General features: G+C 38.0%; 1 protein-coding gene across 2 annotated transcripts in view; it reads left to right on the plus strand.

The window, feature by feature from the left end:
- The window catches only part of TAB3 (TGF-beta activated kinase 1 (MAP3K7) binding protein 3), a 108206-nt gene that overhangs the window by 74499 nt on the left and 11809 nt on the right, over window positions 1-21898 (plus strand). For both annotated transcript variants that reach the window (XM_081222363.1, XM_081222362.1), the window contains 5 exons: window positions 3389-3579; window positions 6924-8385; window positions 9501-9661; window positions 15430-15523; window positions 18973-19056. In XM_081222363.1, the coding sequence (XP_081078489.1) occupies window positions 3478-3579; window positions 6924-8385; window positions 9501-9661; window positions 15430-15523; window positions 18973-19056 (1903 nt within the window). In that variant the 5' untranslated portion in view covers window positions 3389-3477. The remainder of the gene's footprint in view (window positions 1-3388; window positions 3580-6923; window positions 8386-9500; window positions 9662-15429; window positions 15524-18972; window positions 19057-21898) is intronic.

A 21898-nucleotide genomic window follows, 5' to 3' on the forward strand; every position in this document is an offset into this window, starting at 1 on the left:
TTCCCCCTAGATTTAGCATCCATTGATGATTCTTTATTGAAGTAGTCTGTACTGTGATGGCTGCAAAATGATGATTTTTCCAGCTCCAGCACTTCCTGCACACATTTACCAGTTGGATTCCACTAAGCAAAAGCCCTCCCTTCGCCTTTATTTGTGTGTGTGTGTGTGTGTGTATTTAACTATTTCTTATCGGGCTAAGGACTCATGGGTTCCGCTTTTCTACAGGCCTATAATTCATTACTGCCCTTAATTGTTTTGGTGCTCAAATTGTCACAGATTTGGTCAGTGGGAGCCTCTTCAAGCTGACTTTCAGGTCCTTGGAACAAGCTCCCATCATTCTTTGAGTATGTCCCCACTCTCTGGCATAACACATTCTAGGTGGAGCTACAGTTCCACATGTGAGACCTTCAGATACACAGGTGGCTCCAGTATAGTGTGTTTGGTGCTCCTGTGAGGATAAGCACAGCCTGCTGTGGAAGCATAGTGGAGGGTCCTTTAGCCCAGAGTAGGTGGAGGAGAGTTACAGCAGCCGGACTAAGTTGGGGGTGGTGGTGGTGACTGTGAGTGGAAGCCTTCTTAGAGGAGGTGCCACCAATACTGACATGTACGGTATCAGTATGGCTCAGAGAAGCAGTGGGAGGGAGGAAGATAGAAAAGTATCTCAGGCAGATGGATGATCAGGGACTAATGCCCTGAGAGGAGGCAGTGTGGGACACCCATGCACAGGATCACACATAGCTCTGTTTGGTTGAGATTAGAAAACAGATACTCTGGCTGTGATGTGGGGGAAGGCAAGACCTGAGGTGGGAAGAGCAGCAGGAAGTTGCTGGTATAATGTTGATGAGAACAATATTCAGACATGCCCTGAATAATAGTAACTAATGCTTCCTGACTTACTACTGTTTGCCTTTTAAATTCTACTACAACCCTACAATTATTTCCATTTTAAATATGAAGCTTCACAGGCTTAAAAGTTGAGTATCTTTCCTAGATGCCACTAAATGGCAGAACCAGGGTGTACACCATCACCCATTTGATTTAAGATTCTTGTTAAGTTGGTTGTGCAAGAATGGGAAGTCAAGGAGCATGCTCTGGTGTCTAGTTTTGTTAACTGAGTGAATAGTTGTAACATTCATAGAGAGAACACAGCGTTTGGGGAAGGATTGTGGTAAGGAGTTCCTTTTTGTACATATTGACTAATGTCTTTGGGTTTATCCAGATGGTGCTGTGTGTAGGCAGTAGACTCTATGTGTCTGGAATCTTAAGAGAGAGCATGCATGGTGCTTAATAGCAATTTGGGAATCAGCAGCCTTTAAATGTTTTTGAAACCTTAGTAGTGGACATCATCACTGGGCACAAGGATGTAGAATGAGAAGAGGAGGCGGTTTAGGGCCCAAACCAGGCAAGCGTTAATGTGACAAGAGAGGTGGGAAGAAACCAGGCTAGTGTGATGTCATAGAGGCTGAAAAAAGGAAGGAATGATCAGTAGTGTCAGATGCTGCAAAGGTCAAGGGGCATAGGAACCAGAAGATAAATCCTCTGAATTTAGCAGCAGAGAGATGATGAAGAGAGTATTTCAGTGGAACAGTGATTTGAGCCTGATTAGAGCAGACTAAGGAATGCATTGCAGGGAGCAGAATTGTATACGGAGGCCAGAAAGCCTATATATATGTGCATATTGGAAGTTATCTTTATTCTTTTCCCATATTTTGATTTTTCTTTAGACTCACTAGATATCCTCCATGTTGATGTTGGAAGTCATTAAAGCAGTCCCTAATAGTTATTTATACCTGTGGTTAGGCAGAGTCTTATCCATAGGGGCTTTGTTGCCACCTTGTAGACAGACACAAAGAGTGTAATTACTCTTGACAGTCTTGGCTTAGAAGGAAGAAAAGAGAGAGCTCGATGCCCAGTAAAAGTCAAGAGATTGCATGCAAAATGAGATCCCCTGCTTATAATGAAAGTCAAATTTGAGATTACATGGTATTTATTTTTCAATTATATACTTAATTATAAAGCAGCAAAAGTAATTCAGTATTTTCCTGCAGCATTTTAAGGTTTTAAAATATTCTCGGGGCTTCTCTGGTGGCGCAGCGGTTGAGAGTCCACCTGCTGATGCAGGGGACACGGGTTCGTGCCCCGGTCCGGGAGGATCCCACATGCCGTGGAGCGGCTGGGCCCGTGAGCCATGGCCGCTGAGCCTGCGCATCCGGAGCCTGTGCTCCGCAACGGGAGAGGCCACAACAGTGAGAGAGGCCCGCGTATCAGGGGGAAAAAAAAATTCTCTGTAGTTCTGTACATTGCCCCAGGTAATGGTATTATTTAAAGTTTCAGGGCCTGTTTGCAAGAAACGGATTTGGTGTGGGATGACCCTCCCTTATTGTGTGTGGTTTAGACTTCATCTTAAAATCATCATTTCTGTGCATCTTATGAAGATGCAGGTGTTTACTTCTCAGTCTTAAAAATATTTTACCATCTCATGAGTGATACAGCAGAAATATTATGAGGTTGTATGGTATACACTGTACATTTTTCCCCTTATAAAAATGGGAGCGATAGATTAAAAAATGGGTCAGTTAATTGATCCTTGAGGGTGCCACTTGATTTATGATTTCATTATTACTTCACTAGCTGCCTTTATTTACATGGGTGCTTAACTTGACTAATACCAGTGAGATTGGGGGTCACTTGCCTATACTCAACTGTGCCCCCAAATCCTGGCATCTTTGCACCTGTGCCAGTTGCACCAGAACTGGGTGAAACCTTAGCTAGGCAAGTCTGGCTACTGATGGACCACCAGCATCATCTTTGAAAACAAAGGATTCTGCATTTCCATTGTTGTTTGCCCAGTAGTTTTATTTAGACATTGGGTTTGCTTTACTCAGACTTCAGATTCAAGCCTTTTGGCTTCAAAGTACAGGGAGAATTGTAAGGCATACAGGACATGTGTGGTTTGTGGTGTTATTATCAATTCCTGTTGCCTGATTTTATTACTTCAGACATCAAAATGATTATCCCGCTTCAGAGGAGTGATGTGATAACCCTTAGGAAAACATGGTGATTATACATAAGCAGGATTTCTCAAGACTCAGGAAAATATGGTTGCCAAATAATAATACGCTGTATGTTTAATCTAGCTGCTGCTTTTTTCATTTCTGAAGCATTAAAATGGAACTGAAGGTTTGGGAATTCTGTTGTTGTTTTTAAACCAGTGATTAGCTATATATTACATCAGAAAAGTCTTTGGCTAAGTAGAATTTGTCCATTTTCCAACTTTAGAATTTGGTATATTTATTTTAGATTGCTCATTTTAATGTATTGATGGTTTCTATTTGAATAAAGTGAAATATGTAATTAAATTTAACCATACTTTAATTTCTTTTAATAGAAAATGACTGCAGTATTGGAAGATCATTACTACTGGAAGACCGATTAGCATCCATTTCATAAGAGAAGCTTGACACCATTTGCTCTGGCATGGCGCAGAACAGTCCACAGCTTGATATGCAGGTTCTCCATGACCTCCGACAACGTTTCCCTGAGATTCCGGAGGGTGTGGTGTCTCAGTGCATGTTACAGGTAGATTACCCACCAATGATAGTGATGTTAAAGTTACAGTTTTCCTTATTAGAGGTGACTTTGTGTTGTAGTGACTAGAACTTAGTTAAGTTTTCTTGTTTATGTTGGGGGAACATTTAGAGCAGGATTTCTCAACCTTGGCACTGTCGACATTCTGGGCTGGATATATTGTTTGTTGTAGGGGTCTGCCTTGTGCATTGTAGGATGTTTAGTAGCATCCCTGGCTTCCACCCACTAAATGCCATTAGTATTCCTGCAGTTGTGACAACCAAAAATGTCTCGATGGGAGACAAAATCTCCATGTTCCATGGGAGGCACAATCTCCCCCATTGAGAACCAGTGATTTAGAGAAAAGAATAAAGGCATGTAGCAAAAAGAAAGATTCTTCATGCATTTCACTTCTTAAGTTTTGGGGGTTGTGTCATCAGTCCCCAAATCCTTAGAATTGAATTTTGAATGTCAAATTTATCATTATAACTTCTTAAACTATATACTTTTTTAGCCTATTTTAAAAAGTTTTTAGAAAGTTCCCTCCCTTTCTTACTGTTTTTCTAGTTAGTAAATGCTTAACTAATATCTAATTTTAAGTGGAAGGTTACTTTCTTTAGTTTAATCACATTACTTTTGTCTTGTTGTCTTCTATTGAAATAAATCTTTCATCTCTGATAGAACGTGTCTTCCCACTCAAGGGGCCACAGAGAAACAGGCCTAACACTTCCCCTGTTGAGTTTTGCATCATCCTTCACAGAATCGCAGTGTGTTTTGGGTTACAGCATTTGCCTAGTTGGTTGACTTTTGGGAGCAGTATTTCTATCCTGCCCACTGGACTTCTTACACAATCAGTTCAATCTCTATGTTACTGCATAATACGCAAGCTCTCCCTTACAGTGTGAGCTGCTCAGGATATAATGTAAACCTATATATAGTTGAGGTTAATTGCAAATAGAGACTCACAGATCAGTGGTGGTAACAGAGGTGCTTCCTTTGTTTGCAAGCCCTTCTACTAGGTCTCATTTTTGTGTTATAGCTTGTCTTTATTTTTTCTAACATAACATTTCCAGTCTGAATTTCCACTCTTTAGCCACATTTTGGTCTCTGGTAGAGCAAAGGTACTTCCCACTGGAGTGAAACCCTCCTAGTTTAAACCAACTTCCTAGCAGTTACCTTCCTAACTTATTCTAGGGCCCCACCTTGTTTTTTTAATTTAATTTTATTTAGCCCTTTATTTTTTCCAAGGCTTATTGTCTTTGTTTTACTAAATTGAAAGAATGGAACTTTAAATTCAACTCAGTGACCATTTGTTGATAACTTACATTGTCCTAAGTCTTTCAGTTTTTTGTTCCTTTGGGATTAATATTGTTTATCAGTATGGACACTTACCACCTGCTGGCTCTGGAAAGTTTCTCTGTTTGCATTAAAATATATAAGACTCAGTAGTTTGCCTTTTTTTCCTTTTAATTGAAGTATAGTTGATTTACAATGTTGTGTTAGTTTCAGGTGTACAGCAAAGTGATTCAGTTATATGTAGACATATACCCATTCTTTTTCAGATTCTTTTCCATTATAGGTTATTACAAGATTTTGAATACAGTATAGTTCCCTGTGCTATACAGTAGGTCCTTGTTTATCTATTTTATCCCAAACTCTTAATTTATCCCTCCCTCCCTGTCCAGTAGTTTGCATTTAATACACAAGCATTAAAGCCTCTCTCTAGGTTATCATCCCCCAGTTTAGGACCACTTTTTAGGGGTATGATGCTTTATTGGCTCAGTCCTTTCATGAGTGTTCACATATGTCTTCTTAAAACTGCTGACCTCTTTATCCAGCTAAACAATTTTTATTTCTTTATTCTTCATATTTACCATTTGATAAATTTTTTATCCTTTTTTTTTTCTTTTTAAGACATTTAGCAGGTCAGATATGACATTTGAATCTATTGTGGTGGTATTTTTTAAATACTTCCGTAAAGATACTAAATATCTTGTATTTGTGGCTTTAAATTTTTCTTCCTGAGAAAATGTACTCAGCTTGTCACTGTAGACATACATTTGAATAGGCTGACAACTCCAACTTTGCATCATTTAAATTTGTATCTTTTTTGTGGCAGTACTAATTAGGCAACCTAATTCAATGTAGAAAACATGAAATTTTAGGATAATTAATAAAAATGTCAAATAGTGAAGTGTCTGTTACTGCTTAGGTTTCAAATAAAACTCTAGTTTTTGTTCTCCTTTCAATCCATAGGTTTATTAAAAAACTTGAAGGAGCTAATAATCTTTTTTTTTTCCCCTTCAGATATCTGTCAGTGACATTATCTTGTTGGCAGTCAATTTGAATCCTTTGGCTCCAAATTTGCTTAGTGTCTAGCAATATCTGTCTTCTCCCTTAATATCTATCTTCCTTCCCTTGATCAGCATGGTTTCAAGCAGGATAAGAAAAAGCCCAAACTTAATTGTTTTCTTATATTTCAACAATTACTTTTTTCCTTGGCTCAGAAAGTATTTTAAAAAGTACTTGAGGGCTTCCCTGGTGGCGCAGTGGTTGAGAGTCCGCCTGCCGATGCAGGGGACACGGGTTCGTGCCCCGGTCCAGGAGGATCCCACATGCCGCGGAGCGGCTGGGCCCGTGAGCCATGGCCGCTGAGCCTGTGCGTCCGGAGCCTGTGCTCCACAACGAGAGAGGCCTGCGTACTGCAAAAAAAAAAAAAAAGCGGATTTGTTTTTATACTGATATCTTTTTTTAACTTAATCTTTCATAATGAAACAGACAGTTGAAGTTAGATAGGGTTAACTTTGGTTAAATGAAAAGTAAAGGTTGCTTTAGAATTTTTGTTGTTTTGAGTCTTTAGGAATTTTATTATAACTTTTTTCTGTTTGGGGTTTCATTACCTTTTGAAAACTAATGTATGGTTATTTTCATGTTTATCAATTTAAATATTAATGATGGATATTACTTATACTTATATATTACAGCAAGTGTGGTGAATCCAAGATTAGCCCAGCATTTTAATTTGTTGAGATGCAACAAGTGTAAGATGAGTCCTGGATTTGGAGTCAGAAAAGTTGGGGTTGAGTCACAATGTTCATTAGTAGGTACTTTACATTTCTGTAGCAGTAGCAGTAGCGGTAGTACTAGTTATGTGAGCTAAATGTCTGTAAAATAATATGGATTGTTTGGGATCTCCTTTTCAGGGTCGATGACCATAAAGCTTTTTGTGTTTAAAATACTGTTCTCTGCTCATTCTGTGACAATTATATTTACATAATTCTGTGGCAAAGCTTGACTTCCCACTATTAGGATTTGTCCATTTTGCCAATGTTATTTTTACCATTTCTTCCCCCTAGAACAACAACAATCTTGAAGCCTGTTGCCGAGCGCTTTCCCAGGAGAGTAGCAAATACTTATATATGGAATACCACAGTCCAGATGACAACAGGATGAATAGAAATCGCCTTTTGCATATTAACCTGGGTATTCATTCTCCTAGTAGCTACCACCCAGGAGATGGAGTGCAACTTAACGGTGGTCGAACACTGGTACATAGCTCAAGTGATGGACATATTGATCCACAGCATGCAGCAGGCAAACAGCTGATATGTTTAGTTCAGGAACCCCACTCAGCTCCAGCTGTTGTCGCTGCTACTCCCAACTACAATCCATTTTTTATGAATGAACAGAACAGAAGTGCAGCTACTCCTCCTTCACAGCCGCCTCAACAGCCATCTTCTATTCAAACAGGAATGAATCCATCTGCTATGCAAGGGCCTTCACCACCGCCACCGCCACCTCCTTCATACATGCACATACCTCGGTATAGTACAAATCCAATTACTGTTACAGTATCCCAGAACCTCCCTTCTGGACAGACTGTACCAAGAGCTTTACAAATTCTTCCACAAATTCCAAGCAATCTTTATGGGTCTCCTGGTTCTATCTATATTAGACAGACATCTCAGAGTTCATCAGGAAGACAAACTCCTCAGAGTACACCATGGCAGTCCTCACCACAGGGCCCAGTGCCTCATTATAGCCAGCGTCCTTTACCTGTTTATCCGCACCAACAGAACTATCAACCTTCTCAGTATTCTCCCAAACAACAGCAGATCCCTCAACCTGCTTACCATTCACCACCACCTTCTCAATGTCCTTCACCCTTCAGCTCTCCACAGCATCAAGTACAACCATCCCAGTTGGGCCACCCTAGTTCCCATGTCTTTATGCCACCTAGTCCTTCAACTACTCCACCCCATCCATATCAACAAGGACCTCCTAGCTATCAGAAACAGGGAAGTCATTCAGTAGCCTATCTCCCATATACACCATCTAGCTTACCCAAAGGATCCATGAAGAAAATAGAAATTACAGTCGAACCCTCTCAGAGATCTGGGACAGCAATTAATAGGAGTCCTTCACCTATCAGTAATCAGCCATCTCCACGGAATCAGCACTCATTGTATACAGCCACCACGCCACCTTCAAGTTCTCCTTCAAGAGGGATATCCAGTCAACCAAAACCTCCATTTAGTGTCAATCCTGTGTATATTACATATACACAGCCAACTGGACCTTCTTGCGCTCCATCACCATCTCCTCGGATGATACCAAACCCAACTACAGTTTTTAAAATTACTGTAGGCCGAGCAACAACTGAAAATCTTTTAAATTTAGTGGACCAAGAAGAACGTTCTGCAGCCCCAGAGCCTATTCAGCCCATTTCAGTGATACCGGGCTCTGGGGGAGAAAAGGGAAGCCATAAATATCAGAGAAGTTCTAGTTCTGGATCAGATGACTATGCCTATACACAAGGTAATTTTACCCTTTTTTTGAAATTTAATCTTTGTGGTGAGGTGGCAGTCTCCTATTTAAAATAATTTATATTAGTTGTTTAATTTTAATTAAATATTTAGTATTTATTAAATATTGGGCACTAGCATTGCTATTAAGAGTAGGGTTAGTGCTTCAGAATCATCTACAGACTTTGCTTTAAAATATAAAAATATAGGCATGATAATAGTGACCTCTAAAAGACTTCTTTTTTAGGAAGAACATTCACTGGGAGAAAAATATAGACAAGTGAAATCAATACTGTCAAAAATACAAACTACAGGGCTTCCCTGGTGGCGCAGTGGTTGAGAGTCCGCCTGCCGATGCAGGGGACACGGGTTCGTGCCCCTATCCCGGAAGATCCCACATGCCGCGGAGCGGCTGGGCCCGCGAGCCATGGCCGCGGAGCCTGTGTGTCCGGAGCCTGTGCTCCGCAACGGGAGAGGCCACAGCAGTGAGAGGCCCGCGTACAGCAAAAAAAAAAAAAAAAAAAAAAAAAAAAAAAAAAAAATACAAACTACAGAGTGGGAAAAAAAGATTCATAGAGGGTGGACTAAAGTTTATCAAGGTGAAAAATTTGAATATTTTCTAAGAGGATGGCCTGAAGGGTGTAATATTTATAAGTAATATATATTTATAAGAAGTGGGATTGGTCATGAAGAACATTATTGGATTAGTTCACAGTGGACCTAAGTAAATATAAGGAGAATAGAGTATTTTAAAAGTTTGTTCCAAGATATGTGATAATTTAGTATTCTTTCAGTGTATAAGAAGGGAAGTAATTATGATTGTAATTCAATATGCCTGGTTTTGAGCGTGTTTAAAACGCACACAGGTATAGTTAAAGAGAATCTTGGGGAAATGAAGGACAATAGAACAAGAGGAATGTATAGATGGTGTCATTTTGGCAGAAGTTAACAAGAGTTAAAGCAGATTTGAAGGCAGAATAGCATTAGAAAGACATGAGAGTAAATGTCACCTGAAGTTGAATGACAGGCTTCTTTACAGGTATTTCATACATTAGCAATGCATATAGAAATTTCCCAGTCACTTGTTCAATGTTACTTTCTGCAATGACTTTATCTGTAATGCTATAGCCTTGCTGTTACATCAGCGAGCAAGGATGGAGAGGTTAGCAAAGCAGTTGAAACTTGAGAAAGAGGAGCTAGAGCAATTGAAGGCTGAAGTTAACAGTATGGAGCATGACCTGATGCAGAGACGGCTCAGAAGGGTCAGCTGCACCACTGCGATCCCAACGGTAAGTACGATCTATTAGGATGCATGGATAGGAAGGTGGACATGTTGGCTGTCCAGGCTGTTTGTTTTTCTTTTAGGTTCTGTTCCTGGTACGGTTTTGGTTTTGTTTCTGTTTTTTAAACAATGGACGAAGGACTTCTGCCTTCTGTTCTCATCAAAATAATTTGATGCTTTATTTTTTTTTCTCGTGTGAATGCCATAGACTCATCACTATTTTCAAATACTGACAGTTATAATCAAGGTGAAGCATCTTATTCACTATAAATTGCTTTCTGTCCAAATAGAAATGAAAAGTACACCTTGACCAAATATTTTATATTGTTCTCATGTACTCATTTATTCTTTTAAGCATACTGTATATATATTTTTCAAACATTTAAAAGTTATTTTTCTAAGTACATTAATGCACATGAGTTAGATCAAGATGAATATGCATTTTGGGAAAGTGTTGGCTATAGAATATTTTAAAGCAGAGCAATTTTGTTAGTGTAAATAATTGTAGAAACTAAGATAATAGTATTAACAGCGGTCCTAACAGGAACTGCTCTCATGAAAAGATTCGGTAATATATTTTTAACATGTTGGTTAATATTTGTGAGTTCTAAAGTTCTTTAAAAATTCCGAAAAATTTGAAACAGGTGTCCTAAAATCCTGTGACATCACAAGCTTTCTGTGATCCAACCTGTCATTTCGTCTTTCAACATTCATTCGTTCAACAAGCATTTTTTTTTTTACAGTTTATGAATGTGGTCCTATGCTAGGAGCTTAGTGTGTATACCTGCTAGTGGGAGAAATAGACCCATCAGTAGATAACTGTAATACAGTATGGTAAGTGCTGTGTCTGCTCATGGCTAATGAGAGAACTCATACATCAGCTAGTTTATCCATGTATACTCAATACACTTTGCTCTCTCACATTATGCTCCTGCTGGAGTGGTCTTCTGAAGCTGTGTATAAATGCTGTCTGTTCTTCAGGGCTCAGCTTAATCTCTACTTTTTCATGGAGCCATTCCTCATGTTCTTACCATCTCTTTAAAAGGATAATCTCTTTCTCAGAGTGCACAAGTTTAGAGAAGTTAGTGTATATGTCAGGCCTCTTGCAGACAGGATGTCTGCAGCTATGCCCTCATAGAGAAGTTTTTAACTGAAGTTCGTGGCTTCAAAGGAGATCCGTGAGTCCCTGAAATTATATGCAGAGTTTCATATGTGTGTTTATATGGGAAGCAGGTCTATAGCTTTCATCTGATTTTCATAAGGTTATTAGAACTCACCTTTTTCCTTTAATAACTGTATGAAAATCAGTATTATAGCGTAACCTAAAAATACTAAACAGTACAGTATTGCTATGTAGGCACAGAGGAAAGGGGAAGGCATTTTAGAAGGGAAAAACAGCATGAGGTAATGAAGGCTTGAAGTCAAGATAGACTTTAAGGAGTCTTTACAGTTCCCTCAAGCTGAGATTTCTGGTGTCTTAACAGGTTAATATGCGTAGGTGGAATAGTGGAGGTGTTTGAACTGTATTCTGCTGGTAATGGGGAACCAATGGAAGTTTCTGAGAAGTTAACTATTGAGAAAAAGGCATATTTAATAATGTAATGAAATTTTTTCTAATATTGACTAAATACCTAAGTATAGTCAATATCAGAAGTGAGAAGGAAGGGTTTTAATTACTTAAGACACATGGAAAATTACAAAGCTATCTTTAACTGAAAGATGATACTAATGTAGATCACATCTGTGCCTCATTTTTTTCCCCACTCAAAATCTTAATTATATCCTCTGATTGGGGGAGATATTGAAGAACATAACCTAAATGGGAATCCACCAGTGGTGGGTGGGCACTTTGGAGTCCTTTAGGTACTTGTAGAGTATAAACAAATTTTCTTCGCATAGAAGTCATTTCTCTAAAATAACCATATAAACTTTGTTTAGCAACTTCTTGCTGTATGATAATCCCTGCTAAAGCCCTATTGATTTCTTTGTTGTTGTTGGAAGTAGAGAATTGTCTAACGTAGCATAGATCAGTGCTTTAAAAAAAAACAGATTTTACACGAGAGCTTTTATTGATGAGACTTCTTTAGAAAAAGAGGGAAGTTAGTCAAACTGCTGCCCTACGCTATAATTTATTTTTAACTTTTTGTTACAGAGAATTTCAAACATACATAAAATAAGCAGAGTAGTATAGTGAACTCCCGTGTAGCCATCACCCAGCTTCAGAGATTAGTGGCTCATGTGGGTGATAATATCTGAGAGGTGAGAAATTTGAGTGTGTGATTCCCATGTGTTTCCACTGCCAGGCCCAGAGTAAAATAGAAGACTAATAGGAATGCATGGCTGAAGAACAGTTATACATGGTGGTTAAGATCTGGGCTCTCAATGCAGGTGTGAATTTGAATCCTACTTCTTTCTGCTCCTTCTGGGTCACTCATATATCCTTGGATAAGCAACTTCCTTTATGCTTGTTTTCTGGGGAGTACCCATCTGATGGGATTTTTGTTAGAATTAATTAAGATAATATACATTCAACAATTTATACAATGCCCAACAGACAGTATTCTTACAAAATAAATGTTGTTTACAAGATACTGGAGAAATCTGCTTTAGGTATATATATACATAACACAAATCTGAAATATTTTGAAAAAATTTCCTTTTAACTTTAGGAACATGTTTAACATAAGGGTATATATTATTTAAGAAATAAAGCATTTAGTCATAATTCCCTTTTTGTTCATAGAGGCTCATTCATGGCCCCATGATGTAGTTGAAAGGGTGCCTACATAGGCTCTGGAGCCAGAATAACTCCTTACTCACTGGTTCTGTCTAACTTCTCTGTATCTGATTTTCCCTATCTATAAAAGGGAATTATAAGAGTTAGATTTTAATATTATTGTCAAGATAAAGAGGCAGTATATGTAAACTGCCTGGCATGAAGTGGGTGCTCAATAAATGGGTATCACTATCATTGTCCCACTCGTGTAGGATTATACAAGAGAATTAACTTTTTTGCTGCTAAGCACATATTGCCTCCTTTACGTTTCAAACTAATTTCTTACCAAGTAGTGTATAAAAAAAATTGGTTAGAAACCTGTGTGCCTCATGAAACTGAAATGCAGGTTTGTGGCCAGCTATATGTGCAGTTGCAGATGATTAGAGGAGCAGTGAAATAACCTTTCCAAGGAGGGCAGAAATGAAGGATGCATAATGGCCATCATTTTTCTCAGTCTCCTGTTTGCAAAGCATTGTATTAAATGCTGTGGGAGATGTCATCTCTTAACAGCATCTGTATGTGAAAAGACATACGTATATCTGTCTGTGAACCTGTACGTGTGTGTGTGTGTAAGAGAGAGAGAGAGAGAGAGAGGGGAAAGATAATGTAAGACAGTAAATCAGAAGTGCTGGCCAACTAAATGGTAGTGATATTAAGTACTTTCAGAGTTCTGAGATAGAAATGTTAGTTTTTGCTAGTAGGGTTCAAAGATGGGACACTTTCCTGGAGAAGGGGGAAATTTAAGTTATACCTTGAAGGAAAAATAAGATTTTAATAATCAGAGAGCTTCCAATTACTCCCTGCCACAAGTTTTTCCCCTTCATTCATCTTGTCCTGATTAATTGGGTTTTGGGACCAACCCACAATCCCAGATGCGTAATTGGGGCCAAACCATGAAAGAACATTAGTGGTCTTTGACCTTGGTCTCTTTGAGACAACTTCTTAAACTGATGGAACAGGTGACTCAAGGTATTTCTGCCACCTTTTGGAAAAAAGCTTAGAATTTTTTACTTGGAAATGTCAGATATAAAACATCCTGGTACTTTACAAACAAGTCTAAATTACACACAACCAATCTTGAAACCCCCTCCCCCACGAAAATACAGTATACTTTTGGACAAATGGTAGTAATGTTTCAGAAACAGCTTTTTTCCCCTCAGTCAGAAGCTATGAAGATGGACATAGGAATCTTACAGATAAACTCTTAGTTTTAGTGAGTTCCAGTGGTTCTACTGTCTTTGGAAATGAGCATGTTGACGAGAGCTTTTTTGTTGTTATAAGCACATGTATAGTAGCCTCTTGAGTATAAAGTGTATTATAATATTTCCATACTTAGTTACAGAGCTTCATTGTTCAGGACTGCTGTGGCTGAAACATTCCCTTCCCGCCGCAAATACATAGGAAGGATTTGCTCCTTTAGGTACTTGACTTTCCCAGTGATTCTACAAAGAAAAGAATAGGTTCTTTCACATATTCCTAGGAAGACAGCATCACTCTTTGAAACCCTTGACCAAGTGCTTTATCTTTAATATAAATGCTCAGATATGTTTTAAACTTTTAATACTTAATTACAAGGTGTAAGCATTTTGCATGTTAACATCACATGGTTTGCCCCTAGGAAGGAGAAAAGAAAAGCAGTCCCTAATAAATATGTCTCAATGACTTTTTTGTTCCCCTAGCGTTCTAAGGGATTGTAGCTCGTATTATATTCTGCCTGTTATATCATTTAAAAAACTTTTGACACCTGCGAATTTAATGGGCATTCCCAGTTATTCTGATAATATGTCCTAACAACATAATATCTTGCATTCTTGGTAATTAAGATAACCCATTTTGCTTATTTTTCTTCACCTTTGTATTTAGTTTTTAGCAAAACAACATGTTTTTAACAGAATAGGATTTTATTGTCTTCCTATCATAGCAGATATTTATCTTTTACTTCATGTAGTTGAAATCACCTGAGTAACTGGGTTAATAGCTGTGCTGGGCTGAAAGATTCAGTACCCATGCCTCTGGAGTCTAAACTCTATTTTTTACTGTACATATATGTAAATAGTAAGGAAATTCAAAATCTCGAGGGAAGTAGCGGCTTCCAAAAAGCTTTATTTAACTGAAAAATAGGGTTCTCTTCACATTTCAGAGTCTCATGTATGCCCCTGAAAGACCTAGGGAGTAGGCTGGGCTGGAAAGGTCAAGGCAGAAGGAAACAGAGTTGGAGGAAGAATGGAATCCATTTGTTTCTGAAATTTTCATGTACTAGATTAATAGCTTCCTTTGATCTAGAAAAAAAGACAAAAAGATTTCTGTATAAGTTTATATGGAAGACCTCTATATAAATCCTGGCTTTATCAATTATGTTTCTTATAACCTTGGGGAAATTATATAACTTCTTTGTGCCTCAGCTTTCTCATGTATAAATTGGGGGTGATATCAGTACTTACCTGGGAAGATTGTTTTGAGGAAAGAATGAGAGAATTCTGGTGCTTTCTCATGTATAAATTGGGGGTGATATCAGTACTTACCTGGGAAGATTGTTTTGAGGAAAGAATGAGAGAATTCTGGTGAACATAGTGCCTGACAATCAATAAGCATTAATTAAGATTAGTACTGTTGTAATTTTTACCAGCCTTGATGAGACTAAAATCGTGGACGTTGCTTGTTTAAAAGGTTGATTCTTAGTTTCCCTTACCATGAAGACATAGAAATAAAATATTCTCAGTGCTTTGTGATTAAAATATGGTAGTATTTGTATGAGAGAACATAGTGTAGTATTACAGCCCCGCCACATTATATGCAGATTTTGTTCATATGTGGCCATACTGATGTCACCACTTTATTCCTTGAAAAACATACAGGACTTCTTAAACATGCCCTCTAATGGATTAGGGCCATTTTCTTGGTAATAACCAATCAGAACGATTAACGTGAATAGCAGTTCTTAAATGTTGGGCTTGATAATGACTTTCCCACAATTGCTATTTTGGGTCCTTTCTTACTAGCCTGAGGAAATGACAAGATTGAGAAGCATGAACAGACAACTCCAGATAAATGTTGACTGTACACTGAAAGAAGTTGACCTCCTTCAATCTAGAGGTATAGACTTGATTATTTGGTAAACCATAAGTAATAGTGTGGTGTTTTAAGCTGCTTAAGTAGCAATCATTTTGGTTTTACAGATATAATGGATAAAAACCCTCTCTTAAAAGATCACAGTCCTGGTAGAGATCCCTCACTCCATGGTCATAAATGAGATTTGGGTGATCAAAAAATAGTATTACTTTGGCAACTTCATCATTAAGTTCTTACCATTTAGACTGTTTTATGTTGTTACTCTGTATTTATCCTCTTTTAGTCATTTACTGTGAATATTTTATAAATTGCTGGGGTTTAATTCTAAAACTTAGTAGATTTATATTATGTGATAGTCATCTAAGATACCTGTAAAAATAGGGATCCCAAATCAGAACATCAGATTTCTCACTTCAAAAATAAGTTCCATATGCGGTTTTTTATGTTATCTGTTAAACGAAAACATTCAACTCTATCTTAGATACTTTGTTTTGGGGGGTTTTTTTTGGCTCTCTTATAGAAGCGTACTACAGTAGAAGCTCTCTTAATTAACTTTGATTTACCCTACTCGCCAGGTTAGAGATATTCTTCATTTTCCTCTGTAAAACACACAGCCAGGAGGCTGCATTCTGGCATGTCTCCGTGCTGTTGCTCGCATCAGCTGAATTGTCTGCTTACCAAGAGTCAGTTGTGCCTGTTTTTAAACCCGTTTAAATTACAGAAGTATTGTAACTGGCATAATGTTTTCAAAACTGACATGAATGCAGGAGAAGCTGCTCTTTCTATAAAAGCCATAGGCAACTGCTTTTTAAAGACTCAAAGGCAAACACTTAAAAAAGAAATATATAGGGACTGTGAATTAGATACGGGTGAAAACAACTGAAAAGGGTTAGAGGAAAATCAAAAATCTAAGAGGATTCTATTCTCAAATTAAATGTTCTTAACGTATCTTTTTTGCTCCATTCTAAAATCAAAACAGGGATTTACACATCAGGGTGCAGCAAACTAGCCTGCTCTCTGTTTCTGTAAATAGTTTTAGTGGAACATAGCCAGACCCATTTGTCTGCATATTGTCTGGGGCTGCTTTTGTGTTTCAACAGCAGTTGAGGGCTTACAACTGTATTACAGGCCCACAAAGCCTAAAACTTTTATTATCTGGCCCTTTACAGAAAAAGTTTGCCCACCCCCACTTTAGATCATCATGATGGGTGTAGTTAATTTAAGAAAGACAATATAGAAGTTTGGTCAACAGATACGTAAAGAAAAGGTCTTGGTCCAACATTAAAATACTGCTGTGTTTATATGTTTTGTTACGTTAAAGTTGGCCTGGGCTTCCCTGGTGGCACAGTGGATAAGAATCCGCCTGCCAATGCAGGGGACACGGGTTCGAGCCCTGGTCCGGGAAGATCCCACATGCCACGGAGCAACTAAGCCTGTGCGCCACAACTACTGAGCCTGCGCTCTAGAACACGCGAGCCACAACTACTGAGGCCCGTGCCTAGAGCCCGTGCTCCGCAACAAAAGAAGCCACCACGATGAGAAGCCCACACACTGCAAGGAAGAGTAGCCCCCGCTCGCCGCAACTAGAAAAAAAGCTTGCACGTAGCAACCGACCCAATGCAGCCAAAAAAATAATAATAACAAGAAAAATTACATGCCAACTTTATTATTTATTTAAGAATTCCGTTTTATTTAGTCAGCCACCCCTCCCCCACCGCCACTTACTGTTCTTAATTATGGCAGCTAAGAGAGCTTCTACTGTATTTTAAAGTACCCCGTTGCCATTTTAAGGCAAGATTATACAGTAGAAGCGGGGGAACCAAAAGGATACGAAACTCTGTGAACAATAGACAGAAGCACATTTCCATGTGAAAGTTGAGCAATCTGGTTGGGTACCCTTGAAGTTATTTTCAGAAGCCTAGGGGACTCTACAGCCTAGTAGCTTTAAGCAGTGAAAGAACTACTGTGTGGGGGTTAGACAAACTATTGCTACCATATTAGGAGGTTGCATCAATTTTTTTGCTTAATGTGTTCTTTGAAGCTAAACAAGAAACACTGAAACATTTGGTTAGGATATTTTTAAGTAAGCCTTATGGGATCTAGAAATTAGATCATCAGCTGTAAGTTAAGTAATTGAAGAAATACATATGCAGCATCTTAAAGCATAAAAAGATCTAATTAATAAATGAAATAGCATTGTGGCTTTCATGAGCCATCATAGGAATTATTTTCAGAAAATTATTTAAAAATAGCATCTCTAAATGGATTAAAAGCATTTGTGTATAGTACCTGCAAGGAAAACTGTTCGTTATTGAGGTTTTATAAACGAAGACCTGTGTTTTTGGTCTCTGTTGGGCAACAAAGAGCTCTTTTTGGTGCTTAAGCAGTTCTAAATCTCCCTTCATAAGGGGTCCAAATAGATCCATTTTATACTAAATTCTACTCCTCCATCCTGTGGAAAAATTGTATACTGAGTTTTCAGCCTAAATTTTTAAGCCAGAGAAGGAATCTAGACATTTTGGGGGGCAGGGCATTTAGATTAGATACAGATCAGTGCGTGAGTTGATGAAAAGCAGCTTCATTGTTGGTTTTGGTGAGGAAAACTTTTGCTGGGGGGAGAAAATTAGGTCTAGAAGTCAAGAGATCCAATATATTTGAACTATCAGTACCACATATCATCCTCTGTAAATAAACATGTATACAGTTTCAAAGCTTAACTGGAATTATGCAGAACTGGCAGATTGCAATGATGGGTTCACAGATGTGAAGGTAGGACCCAAAGTTGGCACTGGATCAAAACTGACCTTGCCGGAGTCATGTCAGGAGAGGGGGCTGAAACAGACACTGTATCAGGGAGTGAACATTTTGAGAGAGGTGAGATTGTTCTGTTATTCTGAAATTGGCAGCATATCATCTTTTAGTATTGATAAGTCTGTAGGCAACATTTAAGATTCTCCTTTTCTTGAAGATAGGAATCCTTGAGCTGCTGATATCATAACAACTTGATTAATCTTTGTAAATTTATGTTTAGCTTCTTCCATACTTGAATTTATATGGATAAAATTTTAAGGTTAACATGAAAGACATAAACTTGAGCTTTCTCATGGTTTTGTTCATTAAAATCAAAACAAACAGAGAAAACAGTTAAGTCATCCTTTCATTTCTCTTCTTCATTTACCTCCCTATGTGCGCCACGTACTTAATCCTGTGTAAAGAGATGAGCTTTATAGTTAGAAAAATGTTCCTTTAGGTGATACATTGTAGAAAGACACTGAAGTGGTAGTTTGCGTGGGTATTTTCTCAAAATGGTAAAACAATTTCAGTGGGAGAAGCGTAGGATAGTATAATGTTTTGAAACCCTGGAAAAACAGTTCCCCCTTTTTACATGTTTTGTTTCCATATTTTCCTCAACAAAAAATTCAAGTAACAGGAGAAAGAGTCCTAAATGCCTGCTGATTTTATTTTCTTTATAGGTAACTTTGATCCAAAAGCTATGAATAATTTTTATGACAACATAGAACCTGGTCCAGTTGTACCACCCAAGCCACCTAAAAAAGGTAAGTAGGGAAATGTCACAGACGTCATAGAAATGAATATGAAAATTCCTTGGCAGTTCACCTAAAAAGCTGAAGAAATTTCCATTAAAGATAGCATTTTAAAAGTTACCCTATTGATGTTACTGTGGCAATAATGAAATGTCCCCAAACCTTAATTTCTAAAAAGTACTAAAAATAACTCCTGGAGGTCAAAGGTAACTAAAATACGATATACAATTTATTTCTTAAAAAATAACTTGAAAAAAATTGTTATTTTGTATACTTGATTTACACTGTTATGTTAGTTTCAGGTGTACAGTGAATTTGGTTCTGTTATAATATACATATACCCATTCTTTTTTCAGATTCTTCTCCCATGTAGGTTATTACAGACGATTGAGTTCCCTGTGCTATAAGTAGGTCGTTGTTGAGTATCTATTTTATATATAGTCATGTATATGTTAATCCCAAGCTACTAATTTATTCCTCCCCCACTGTCTTTCCCCATTGGTAACTAAGTTTTTGAAGTCTGAGTCTGTTTCTATTTTCTGAATAAGTTCATTTATATCATTTTTTTAGATTCCACATGTAAGTGATACCGTATGGTATGTCTTTTTCTGTCCGACTTACTTCATTTAGTATTATGATAATCTCTGGGTCCATGCATGTTGCTGCAAATGGGATTGTTTCATTCTTTTTTATGGCTGAGTAATATTCCATTGTGTGTGGTTGTGTGTGTGTATGTATGCGCCACATCTTCCATACCTTCTTTATCCATTCCTCTGTCTATGGGCATTTACGTTGCTTCCATGTCTTGCCTACTGTAAATAGTGCTGCGATGAACATTGGGGGGCATGTACGTTTTCAAAGTATGGTTTTCTCCAGATGTATGCCCAGGAGTGGGATTGCTGGAACATATGGTAGTTCTGTTTTTAGTTTTGAAAGGACCCTCCTACTGTTCTCCGCAGTGGTTGTACCACTTGACATTCCCACCAACAGTGTAGGGGGGTTCCTTTTCTCCACATCCTCTCCAGCATTTACTGTTTGTAGACTTTTTCATGATGGCCATTCTGACTGGTGTGAGGTGATATCTCATTGTAGTTTTGACTTGCATTTCTCTAATAATCAGTGATATTGAGCATCTTTTCCTGTGCCTCTTGGCCATCTGTATGTCTTCTTTGGAGAAATGTCTATTTAGGTCTTCTGCCCATTTTATGATTGGGTTGTTTGTTTTTTGATATCGAGCTGCATGAGCTGTTTGTATATTTTGAAGACTAATCCCTTGTTGATCGCATTGTTTGCAAGTATTTTCTCCCATTATGGGGTTTTTTTGTTTTGTTCATGGTTTCCTTTGCTGTGCAAATGCTTTTAAGTTGAATTTGATTCCATTGGGGTTTTTTTTGTTTGTTTGTTTTTATTTTCATTACTCTGGGAGGTGGATCCAAAAATATATTGCTGCCATTTATGCCAAAGAGTGTTTTGCCTGTGTTTTTCTTCTAAGAGTTTTGTAGTATCTGGTCTTACATTTAGGTCTTTGATCTGTTTTGAGTTTCTTTTTCTGTATGGTGTTAGAGAATGTTCTAATTTCATTCTTTTACATGTAGCTGTCCAGTTTTCCCAGCACCACTTATTGAAGAGACTGTCTTTCCTCCACTGTATATTCTTGTCTCCTTTGTCATAGATTAGGTGACCATAGGTGTGTGAGTTTCTCTGGGCTTTCTGTTCTGTTCCATTGATCTATATTTCTGTTTTTGTGCCACTACCAGACTGTCTTGATTACTGTAGCTTTGTAGTATAGACTGAAGTCAGGGAGCCTGATTCTTCCAGCTCCGTTTTTCTTTCTCAGGATTGCTTTGGTTATTCGGGGTCTTTTGTGTCTCCATACAAATTTTAACGTGCTGTTGGATTCTGTTTGCTAGTATTTTGTTGAGGATTTTTGCATCTATGTTCATCAGTGATATTGGCCTGTAGTTTTCTTTCTTTGTGACATCTTTCTCTGGTTCTGGTACCAGGGTGATGGTGGCCTTGTCGATTGAGTTTGGGAGTGTTCCTCCCTCTGGTATATTTTGCAAGAGCTTGAGAAGGATGGGTGTTAGCTCTTCTCTAAATGTTTGATAGAATTCGCCTGTGAAGCCCTGTGGTCCTGGGCTTTTGTTTGTTGGAAGATTTTTAATCACAGTTTCAATTTCAGTGCTTGTGATTGGTCTGTTCATATTTTCTGTTTCTTCAGTCTTAGGAGATTGTACCTAAGAATGTGTCCATTTCTTCTAGGATGTCCATTTTTTTTGGCATAGAGTTGCTTGTAGTAGTCTCTTAGGATGCTTTGTATTTCTGTGGTGTCCATTGTAACTTCTCCTTTTTCATTTCTAGTTTGATCGATTTGAGCCCTCTCCCTCTTTATCTTGATGAGTCTGGCTAAAGGTTTATGAATTTTGCTTATCTTTTCCAAGAACCAGCTTTCAGTTTCATTGATCTTTTCTATTTTTTTCTTTTCTCTTCCAAGTTAATTTAGGTGTAAGGTTAGGTTGTTTGAGATGTTTCTTGTTTCCTGAGGTCAGATTGTATTGCTATAAACTTCTCTCTTAGAACTGCTTTTGCTGTGTCCATGTTTTAGATCGTCGTGCTTATTTTTTCATTTGTCCCTAGGCATTTTGTGATTTCTTCAGTGATCCATTGGTTGTTTGGTACCATGCTGTTTAGCCTCCACATGTTTGTGTTTTTTGCAGTTTTTTTCTTGTAGTTGATTTCTAATCTCATAGTGTTTGTTGTGTTTGGAAAAGATGCTGCTCTCATTTCAATTTTCTTAAATTTACTGAGGCTCACTTTGTGGCCAGCATGTGATCAATCCTGGAGAATGTTCCAT

Source organism: Mesoplodon bidens, assembly GCF_964165515.1.
Source record: "Mesoplodon bidens genome assembly, chromosome: X".
NCBI lineage: Eukaryota > Metazoa > Chordata > Mammalia > Artiodactyla > Ziphiidae > Mesoplodon > Mesoplodon bidens.